Below are 11,162 nucleotides of genomic sequence, written 5' to 3'. Positions count from 1 at the left end.
GTGGGGAGCTAGAGTGAGAAAAACACTTTGCAATCACTCACCCTCCTGGCCTGGTCTGTCTCCCGCCGTATTTTCTTTCTTAATTCTTCTTTAACTGTGCCCTTGGCCACTTCTGTTTTTCATCCCAAGGTGCCCAGCTCATGGAATCCTTAGCAAAGTGGCCAGAGCACCTTTCGGGGCTGGTCCTGTTCCCTTCATCCACACCCTGATCTTCTCTCCCCACCGTTCTCTTCATACTTCCCAGGCATCCTTAGTGAAGAAAGCACGCCAGAGGTCGTGAGGGAGTACCATCCGAGCTGCTGGGAGACACCAGGTAGGCACACCGAGGAAGGTTTGGGTAAGAGGATATTGGAAGAGACGTCAAGTTTTTTTTTTTTTTTTACTTCTTGATGGAATGGCACTCTGGACTTCAGCCTGAGCAGTAGCAGCTTGCTCAGAAAGCCTGTAACAGAGCTGGGGTGGAAAATAGGGTGCGCTGGAGTTTGTTCTGGGTAGTGGCAGACCTCTGTCCGTATTCTTGTTTTGACTACGTAACTTCCTTCATTTTCATAAATTACAGGCTCTAAGATGATAAGCTTTGGGTGCTGTGAGGAGCAAACACTTTGGCTTGGTGTGGAAGGCCAGTCACTAGTAATTTTTTTCCAGGCTATTAATTTGGCCCCCCCAAAAAAACTTTTGACATGAGTAGATTATGGTAAGAGAAGCAGTCTTGTCATGGCTGGTTGTGAATCATAGAATCAGCAAGTTTCCTGAGTGTTTTGCTGAATGCAATGCTTTTCTCTTTCCACTTGTCAGTTGCATTCAGGCAAGAAACAAGCTGAACAATCCAGACGGCATCTGCTGTGTGAGAGACAGCCATCTGAAGACACACACACGGAATGGAAGCCACCTTCTTGACCTCTCTTCACTGCCCTGTGCTGGGAGCCACATGTGGTCAGCAGAGTCCCAGAAACTGGAGTCAGCTGGAGGTATAACCAGAGGCCTGAGTTAACTGTGAAGGGAATAGCCCAGTCCAGTCTCTCTTGGGATAGTTGGCCTAACTTCCCAGCCCCATAGCCTGGCATTCCTGACCCTTTGGAAAGTAGAAAGCAAGAAGGGGATGTCTCTTCAGCATTCCTGCGCCAACTCCTTGCCTTCCTCTTGTCCTCCTGAGACAGATGCTAATTGAAAACCCTTTACGAGTTGGCTGGGAGGGGCCACGCCGAAGGAGGAGGACCGAATTCCCTGAGGGCTTACCAGCTGAATCTCTTGTCCTGCTAAACACAGATTTTGCTTCTGGGCCCAAGGATTGAGCCTTGGCCTCTGCTTGGAAGATATACTCAGGGAAGCTGGCTGTCTATAGCATTAGTAATCAGGAGACAGAAGGAAGGGCAGGTGCCTTCTCAGGAAGCAACCCACTTTCACATCTATGGTTCCATGGCAGAGAGAGGGAGAACAGAGATGATGGGGTACCACAGTCATTTCTACTGAGGCACATGCAGTGTGCCCAGATGGCAGGAGCTTCTGTGAGTGAAGGTTGGCCTCCCCTCTCCAGGCACAAAAGAAAAGAAAGTATAATAATAAATACTGCTGCTTCTTAAACCTACACTCTTCAAGTATTGCTTACTGTAAACAGTGTTTGAGTTTATTCTCTTTTTAATTGCCATAAACTGGTAGGTGGTTGAATGGAATCCAAAGTCAAATACCCATGTTCCCCATTCAACCAAGACCTAGGGGGCCTGGTCTGTATGGCCCCTGGGTGCCTGGCTTATGACAGAGGCTGGCATGGGATCTGCTCAGAGTCCTTAGGGAGGAGGTGGCTGGTCTGGAAGAGGTGAGCCTCTCCCATTTCTGATATCAACTCTAAGGACACCAAAAGAAAAAGTACCAAAGACCAACTCCTCATTTGTTGAGGGTAGGGATTAAATAAAACAAACCAATGGTGTTCCCACAGGTCCGTGTCAGCTGCATTCCTCACCTTAGGAGATGAGGATACACAAGGGCAAAGCAGGGTGGATCCCATCAGCTTTCACAATTCCCACAGAGGCCTATAGTTCTCAGGCTCTTCTGGCTGCGGTGGGATCCAGGCCTTCCTGGATTGTTTGCCAAATGCTTAGTACAGACTTCTTCTATCCTTCCTCCCTCTCTTCCTTTCAGTTCAAGGGAGGGGAGAACATTTCCATACTGGTTTTACTCAGCATCAATCAGGGATTTTCCGACATCGAGAAACCAACGTTACAGAAGGAATGAGAAATACTACTGAGAAGGGAACAGAAATCAGGTTAAACAGAAGTCGGACTGGATGGACAGGACGGCTTTACGTTTTATTTTTGTTTTTTCCCTTTTTCTTAAAAAAATTAAATAAAATTCTCATTATTTCCCAATATACATCAAATGAGTTTTCATGCAAAGCAGCAGTCACAGAGGCAGAACCATCTGGCTCGGGCCTCTCAGGTTAAGGGGCCACCTCCTTGCCTGTGGTGTCCTGAGCTCACACTGTAATGGGTGGTATTTACTGTCCTTGTGGAAGGAACTGGCTGTGACAAAACATGGCTGGCACGGAGAGAGGAGCCTTTCCCTCTCCCTTCAGTGAGGTGGTAGAGGACAGCCAGCTCTGGGGCCTGGTGCCCTTCACTCATCCCGTCCTTCCTTTTGAGACGCCAGTGTTATAGTTTGTATGTCTCACGTCCTCCTTTCAGCTCTCGATGGACATGGCGTTGATGAGATGCTCCACCTTGTAGGCCAGTCGTTGCCGCCGGGCCTGCTCATCCTGCTCTAGGGCCCCGATGAGCTGAGGGGCAAAACAAAGGTAGGTGACTCAAGACCCTGCTTCAAATGCACTAACTTTCTGGAACCATCAAACCAGCATCTGTCCCTCTACCCTCCACTCTGCCTTTAGGAATATAAAGTCAAACATGATTAAATGAATAATCTGTACATAGTCGTGCTTTACTTAGCCATGAGAATACTTTCAGAGAGAGAAGAGTCCTTACATGATTTTGTCATCAGTTAAACAGCCTAGAGCACTCACGCATAGGAGACTGAACCAAGTGCAAGGGAACACATGCAATGCACGGCTCTGCTTTCGTAAGTAGGAGTGTACTCCAAACAGCAACACAAGAAGAGCATAGTAAACACAATTCACACACAGTTACTAACTAGTAAGAGCACAGACTGCACTTAGTCTTGTAAGTTGCATAGCCAGCAGCTTACATGGCTGCTCATTTACACAGAATGGCCATAGGATCATGGGTACTGTGAGATTCCAATGGCTCTGAGGTCACACAGGAAGTGTTCAGCTCCATTTACTCTAGTGGGGACCACTGCCATGTGGGTGGCATGCCACAAAGTCAGCGTGCAGAGCACACACCTACAGACACGTGCAGGGATAGACTCATGCACGTAGGGCTCGCATGTGCTTAAAGTACACGTAAGAGCTACTTCCGTGTGGGCTACTATTATTTTGTTACTTCTTCCTTTAGGTTCAGTGCTAATGCATGGCCTGCCACCTTCCCGCTTAACCTCTATTCAGGTCAAACTCCACCCATCAATCTGAAATCTAACTGACAGAATCTGTCCAAGTGTAAACTGATAATTCTATTCATTGCTTAAGAAAGAATAAAATTAGTCACGCAATACTTGAGTAAGACAGATAACGTACAGAGAGTTCAGTGAAGCCAGGGAGATTTCGCTGTTTTCTAAAGAAAAGATGATTTGGGGCTCAAAGACTTTGACTGTGGACTGTGACTTTTAAAAGTGACTGCTACTGTTATCGTTCCAGGCCTGGATCAAGACCCTGTCTTACCTCCTCGCTGTACTTGCTGACATAGGAGTAGATCTCGTTGAGGGCACTCAGCATATTGAACTCCGTGGCATGCAGGCGGGACTGTTCCGCGAGGTAGGCATTCATGTCCTGGTCGCTAATGGCTGGGAGTTTGGCAATATCTGCATAGTATCTGCCATGGACAGGAAAAGTCTGTGAGGGAGCTTCAGTTAAACACCCACCAACACCCACCCTGGCCCAGGTCCCTCTCGCCTCTCCTGTGGCCTCTGCTTCAAGCCGAGCCGTGAGTCTAACATGCACTCCAAGTTTCTACAGGACACTCCGGCCAGCTAAGACTCTGGCAAGACTTCTTGTGTGCATATCTGAGCTCTTCTACCTGCTAGCTGGTGACTTGGGCAAGTGACATAGCTTTTCTGTGGCTCCATTCCCTCGTTACAGGGATAATCATAGCAACTATAAATGTCCAAACACTGGACATTTCTGTGAAACAGCACATACAAAAAAATCCTTATCACAGTAATGTTCACATGCTCTGTAAATGTTAATTAGGGTTACAATCATCAGACTTCCCAGGGTCCAAAGCACCCTTCCTTCCCACAACACAGGGGGCACGAGGTCCTGGTCTTCAGCGGTCACCGGTGTCCACAGTATGTCTTGAGGGAATTACTAACCTTTCCACCCAGTTCTTGTAACTGGGGATGTCCTTGGCATAGAGCAACTTATTGGAAGGCGAGTCCTTGCCCAGTCGGTGCTCCGATGTGGAGCAGGAGTCCATGAAGGTCTGGGCCACCACCGAGAGGCAGGCATCTGTGATGCTGCCCTTGTGGATGTCAAACACGAACTGAGGGTTCTTGATGACGTTCACCCAGAAGCGCAGAGGGAGGCTGTAGGAAAAGGCAGAGTACCCTGAAGAACGCATGTTTGGCACTGTCCTTACTAATACCCTTCCCTCACTGCTCAATGGTAGAACAGTTGCCCCATTCTTGACAGGCTTCTCCAAAGGCTTCAATGCTCTAGGTGAAGGCTGACCAACAGAGAACAGCACAGTTTCCTCAGGGTGTCAGACAAAGCCATCAAGCTCCTAGAGTCCCTCCTTGTCTAAGAGGGCAGACAGTCCCTAGCACTGCCTGGGGGTCGGGGGCACTACCTCTGCCTGCCACTGAGCCACTTCCCAGGTCTTGGCCAAAAAACAGGCTCCTCATGGGGGAATTTAATTCAGGGGTCCCCTCCAGGGGGTAGAGGGAAAGGAGGGAGATGTTGGCGGCATTCCAGAAGAGACTGGCTCACTGTGGCTCTGAGCCAACAGCAGTTAGGAGACTGCTTCTGAGACTCTGAAATCTCAAGGCAGAGAGGAACAAACAGCCTTCACTGTTCTTGAGGCCGTGAGGCAATAAGCCCATTGCCTGCCTTCAAAACCAGAACCGCTTCTGCAGCTGCTGTTTAGCATCTTTCTGCAGTTTGTGTTCCCCGCTGTCTTCTAGCTTTTTCTCTTCAGATGCCTGGGTGGCATGGACTCTGGCTTCTGGCCTAAGATAGTGTCCTTAGCTCTTGCTTTTCTTTTCTCTGAATTCTGCTGACTTAACCAATTCCCAATTTCCCAAGTGTCTTTATAATGATAGGTGTAAATAAATGTCAGTGTTGGCCCCGCCCCCAAGCCTTCTGTTGTCAATTTTGCTTGCCCTCCAAGCTGCAACCCTTTCTTGAAACCTAGGAGGAGCCGCCTCAGGCTCCTTTGGCGCAGCTCTTCTGCCCTGTTTTCCTGTGTCTAGGCTCTCTTCCTCGGACTTTTGTTATGTGAGGTGTGAGCCACATGACCCAGCTTTATCACACTATCACGCTGGGGGAGACGGGTGTATTGCTGTTGCTTGAGACCAGTCAGAAGCCGCAGAGAAGGGAATAACCTTGAACTTTCTCCAGATTTTCCACAAACTGCTAGTCCCAGTCCTGGGCTGGGCACCCTGCAAAGCTGAGGAGATGGCCATGGCTCTACTTTGGTAGAGCTTACTGAATGTTCTTCTCCTACTGCCACTGTACCATGTCACTGCCCTATGTCCAGAAGCTGTAGATGAGGAGGACCCAGGGCCGCAACATCAAGAGAACGAAGGTCTAGTCCAAGGCCCCGCTGGCTGGTTCAAAGTGTTTTGTGGTTGCTAGGACTTTTGATTTCCAAATGACAGCCTGAGTCCATCTGCATCAGCTCTGTTTTCTGGGGATTGCTGACTCCAGACAGCTGTGTGGGCTTCCTGCCCAATCCAAATGTTTTCCCCCTTTGTGCTCAGTCCTAGAGGAAGCCTTTTGACTCTGGCTTTCGGCTAAGCCCTATCTGGTCCATAAGCTAGTCCTTAGCATGGTCTGTGGTCTAGCTCAGAACTAGGGAGGGAAAAGGTCCTTACTGTGGACCGTCAGCAGCTGCCCCTCCCACCACTACTCTGCATGTGGAAGTGACACAAACAAAAATCATGCCTTCAGGATATTCTTTGTGTTGCTTCCTGAAAGCTATGCTGCTTGGGTTATCAAGTCTGCTTGGAAATCCTCACGCCAGTGGGTTTGTCAAGTCTAGCAAGCTACCAACCTCAACCCCAGCTTTGCCAAGGGTCCCCGCTCAGAAGTGCATCTCTCAGAAGGCTCAGTTGTGTTGGACTGCAAATCTACATTGCAGGTTTCACACACAAGCTTGTAAATATGCCCTAGCATCTACTCCTGGTAACTACTGAACCCTACATCAGGGAGAGTGGGCTCTCCCGGAAGGAAGATTCACAGAAGTTAAGGCAGAGATCAAAAGCATATGCAAAGCTCAGGCCAGACTAGGCCCACCTGGAGCAGCCAGCCTTGGGGACGATGTTGACTCTGTGTGTGTGTATGTGCTGGAGCAGCCAGCCTTGGGGACAATGTTGACTCTGTGTGTGTGTATGCGCGTGCACGCCATGTTGCAGGAGCCTCATATCACCCAGCCCCAGCTGAGACTCAGTTACCTCCCATCTCTAGTCTCTGCTGGGTCCCCAAGCCCCCAAATGCTGGGCCTCCCCAGGTGACACTCCCACTGAGCTCCCCTGGGATTACCAGTTGCTTTTCCAGGTGTGCCGCACATCTGTGTCGTGGATACTGTGTCTGTCTGCCTGCTCATCCAGGAAATCAAACATGTACTTGATGGCTAGGGGGAGAGCACTACCCCGATGCACAGTGCTGAACAAGGTCTCAAACAAATCATCCACAAATTTCTGCAGGGTGCCCTGTGGGAGCAAGCGGGGGACGGACATTGAAATGGTGGGTGGGTGCCAGAGGGCAGCAGAAGGCATACCAGGTGGTGCCATGGCACCCATCTTACCTTGGAAATGTGTATGAAGTGCAAGAATGTGCAGCTAGAGGGGCAGGTAGACACTAGATGGGATGCTGAGGAGTTGGGAGGGACTGAGAGGCCAGGGAATCTCCTCTCCTCTGACCTGTGGCAGCATGCCCTGAAGGCATGGGCTCAGGGCACTGGATGGGAAGATAGGAAGTGAATTTACTAGAACAGATGAGAGGGCTCAGGGCTGGTGGCAGTGTCTACAGAGGGTGCTCAGGGAGTCTGGCCCCTGGTAGGGCTTAGAACCTAGGGGTGGGTGTTAGCATATAGGCAGCTGCCTCTAGGTTGCTTAGCCTGCCACTGCAAGGTGTGTGCCGGACTATAACGGGGACAATGTGGCACCTTGTCTCTTTCTCTTACCTTCTCTTACTCCCTTACTGTCTCTCTCTCTCCCCTTTCCTTGCACTTTTTATGTCTCTCTGTGCCCCTGGGGATCTCCTCCCTTGTTCCTTCTCTCCCCATGCTTCTACAACAAATTTATTTTCTAACTGTTCTCTCTCTCTCTCTCTCTCTCATATATATATATAGTTTTTAATGATAAAAGACAGCTTTTAGGTGTTAGTATGAAGAGCATAGACTTCAGGTTTAGCTTCAAGCCCTGATCTATGCACTTCATGGATTCTGGAGGCGGTGACAAGCCTGGACCTGGGTCCCAGTTAGCAGGCTCAAGACACCCTTTGGAGAGTGGTAGAAGCTTGAGTTTCTCTGGTGTTTCTCGCTGGCCTCTTATTGATATACTGGGTATATTTAACAAAGCAAAAATTAGACATGAGTCTGACAGACTTGTTCTGAGCCATCCAGGAAGAAAGTCTTAGAGCTTTAAGAGTTCCTGCATCATTGCAGTGGGATCAGCAGGAAAACCATTTGGAATCCAGCCTGATCTCTAAGGCATATCATCCCTGAAGGCTTGGTTTGTTCTCTCTGGGGAAAGCCAGAGGGTGCTGCCTTCATCTCCTCTTCGCCTGAGATACAGTGGGTCAGGGGTGATAAGATAGATACTCTTTCCTTAGATTGCTGGTCCAGCTAAGCCTTTCTGTTTCCTCCCCCACTTGACTAGAAAGCAGGTTTAAAGGGCAGAGATAGCGGAGGCCACCAGAAGCACCTGTAGCGTGGGTGTTTGTGCCAAAGTGAAGGGAACAGCTCGGGCTGAGTAGTACAAGGGTTACCTTCGTGGCTAGGAGCCGGGTCAGGTAGATCTCAGACACCATTTTGCTGCCCCGGTCACCCTCCTTCTGGTCGCCATGGTCATGGTTCTTCACGAGGTGCCACACCTTGACACCGCTCTCTAGGTCTGGAGTGATCATGGGGACCCGGGACCGGAGGCTGTCTGGGCTGCCTGTGTATCTGAAGGAAGAGTCTGGAAAAGGGTGGGGGTGACCAGTGTGAGGCAGGCCAGTCTCCTGCTGAAAGCATTCTTCAGGAATCCTACCCACCTGCTCCATCTATTCAGCATAAACCTGCATCACCTTGAAAGGACTCTGTGACTACATATTTGGCAGATAGTTTTAGAGATCCTTAGTTGGAAAGAAGAGCCTACACTTTCTGGGGGGAAAAAGAGTTGGAAATTTCAAGAGCTCAGACACACATGAGAACTTAAAAGTCCTCTCTCTTCTGCTATTTCCAGCAATGACCAATAATCAAATAAACGTCAGCTGGATGTGTACACATGAGCACTCTAGATAGTGCCGGGTGGTGGCAGGGCACACGTTTAATCCCAGCACTCAGGACACAGAAGCAGGCGGATCTCTGTGAGTTAGAGGACAGCTTAGTCTACAGAGCTAGTTCTAGGACAGCCAAGGTTGCACATAGAAACTCTATTTCAGAAAAAAAAGAAAACAAAGAAACTCTATTTCAGAAAAAAAAAAGAAAGAAAAGTCTAGATAGTATGGGCTCAAGTTGTAATGACCTTCTCTGGCATTAACAGGAACTTATTTGGGGTATTAGAATACATTTTCTCAACCCTTTTTGGAGCTACTGTTTCCGGTCCTGTAGCTTCTTTCAGCTGGGCAGTCTAGTGCCTTTAAGTGTACATGCGAATGAAATACAGTGATCAGAGGCTGGGAATGCAAATGAAAGAATCATCAATTTTGTGTCTAAAACTAAGACACTTTTGACAAAAGAGGCTACGATTGCTGATTCAGCCAGGACCATCATTATAAAGTACAATAGAGAAACCTCCAAGCAGGGTGTCCCCCTCTACTCGGCTGCTCCAACCCCTTCACCTGCCTTCTCCTCTCAAATGAACCACGTGGCCCTTAAGACTTCTCAGGAAGAAGACAAATAAGCCTGTTCCCTTTATATGAAGGCGTGGTGGCAGCAGGAGCTTCTGGCTAACGGTAGGAACAGGTGGCCCCTGAGGACGACAGCAGCCTAGACCTTGTGTTCTGCCTGCTTACCGTATCTGCTAATGGATGTCCTCGAGATGCTGGCAGAGGCAGGAATGTTGTAGGAGGAGGTCTGCTTGGGGACCAGAGCCACCACTGACCTGTCTGACACCTAAGAAGGACACAAAGAACAGCATGGGAGATCCAGGTGCCTTGAGAAGCTAAGGACTTCTAGAGACTGTGGGGCCAGTAGAGCTTGAGAGAGATTACAGACAACTATTATTTCATGTCATGAGTCTGGATCACCTGACATGTAGCCAGTTTTAACTAAGCATTTGAGTTCACACACACACACACACACACACACACACACACACACACACACACACACGTGGGGGGGGGACAGACAGAGAGAGACAGAGAGACAGAGAGAGACTGAGAGACAGAGAGAGACCCAAGATTTCAGGAAGTTAGTATGAATGAAAGAATATAAATGATGTCATTAATAAGTCTTATATTGATTATACATTTGGACTAATTCTATTAAGCTGAGTTAAATAGAGTATATTGTTAACAGTATTTTAACAGACTGTTTCAGCATTTTTAATAGGACTAGTGAAAAATTTAGAATGACACTTTCTTTCTATTGGGCAGAAGAGTAAGACTCATCCTCCCATCAATCTTGTGTTCTGGGTGACTATTTCCATTTTACAGATGAAAGAATAGAAGCACGGGTGGGCCAAGTCACTGCTTCAAGGGCTCATCATTACTATCCTGAAGAGCTGATATCTCCCTCAGACCTGCACATCACTAGAGCACACATTCTCCTCATTGTATTTCCTAATTTGGGATTTTATTACAAGCCACATTGGTGTGAGCCCCATCTTTTCCTCTGGCTCCACTTGCTTGCTGGCCAGTATTGTATTATGCGTTGGCCACCTTGAATAGGTTCATCAAAAGGGCACCTGCCCTTGGGGAGCTGGAGAAAGATGGCACAATGCCTTGTCCTCTGAGAAGATGCCAGGCCTCGCACCCGGCAGCTGGGGGAGGGCTGATGAATGGAGAGCCAGAGAGAAGGCATTTGGGGCCATCTTGATTTAAGATTGCCCTCCATCTAATAAAAACGGAGAATCCCCAGAATCGTGGTGATCCAATTAAAGCCCTAACGCAGAGGGAATAAAACAGCTATAATAATGTTATGGGCCATAAAACATTCCTATTAAACCATTTTTTATTTTAACAATTTTTATGAACTTTCTAAGTTTGATTTATAGCTGCACCAGACATAAAACCATCTTTCTGGGTCTTAAATTGTCAGTTCTTCTCTCCCACCAAAAAAGAATTAAATGTTGAGAAGTCAAACTATAAATGAACATCAGCGTTAACGAGATTCCCTGATAGCCAGCTTTAGTGTGGTGTTTAACTTTACCCTCCCAATAAATCTACAGAAGCCCAGGCAGTTTTTTACCCATCTCTTTGTTAATTAAGATGATTTTCTCTTCTGCAGGGGCTCCAAAATCCTTTGACTCCAGGGAAGGTAGCAAGAGGTCAGAGCAGGTTGTGAGCCCTGTGCAGCCACCATTGTTACCCGGAGGTACCAGTGTTCTGTCACTTCCTGACTGGAGAAGCTCTGGATTTGCCAGTTATGTGTACTTAGTCTATGACTGAGGGGGGCTTTAGCCCTGTCTCTCAATAATTCCTGTCACCCACAACCCAGAAATGTTACTCCAAA

At 48.2% G+C, this 11,162-nt stretch overlaps 1 protein-coding gene across 1 annotated transcript in view; it reads right to left on the bottom strand.

The window, feature by feature from the left end:
• Positions 1-1,989: 1,989 nt before the first annotated feature.
• Plxna2 (plexin A2) overlaps positions 1,990-11,162 on the bottom strand; it is a 177,462-nt gene continuing 168,289 nt past the window's right edge. The window contains exons 26-31 of the mRNA XM_051148171.1: positions 9,503-9,602; positions 8,273-8,463; positions 6,824-6,993; positions 4,435-4,647; positions 3,785-3,935; positions 1,990-2,770 (exon numbers count right to left, since the gene is read on the bottom strand). Of these exons, the coding sequence (XP_051004128.1) occupies positions 2,675-2,770; positions 3,785-3,935; positions 4,435-4,647; positions 6,824-6,993; positions 8,273-8,463; positions 9,503-9,602 (921 nt within the window). The 3' untranslated portion in view covers positions 1,990-2,674. The remainder of the gene's footprint in view (positions 2,771-3,784; positions 3,936-4,434; positions 4,648-6,823; positions 6,994-8,272; positions 8,464-9,502; positions 9,603-11,162) is intronic.

The sequence above is a fragment of the Acomys russatus genome, chromosome 6 (assembly GCF_903995435.1).
Source record: "Acomys russatus chromosome 6, mAcoRus1.1, whole genome shotgun sequence".
In the NCBI taxonomy this organism is placed as follows: domain Eukaryota; kingdom Metazoa; phylum Chordata; class Mammalia; order Rodentia; family Muridae; genus Acomys; species Acomys russatus.
The sequence above is the reverse complement of the archived record's forward strand: the minus strand, read 5'-3'. Positions and strand labels throughout refer to the sequence as shown.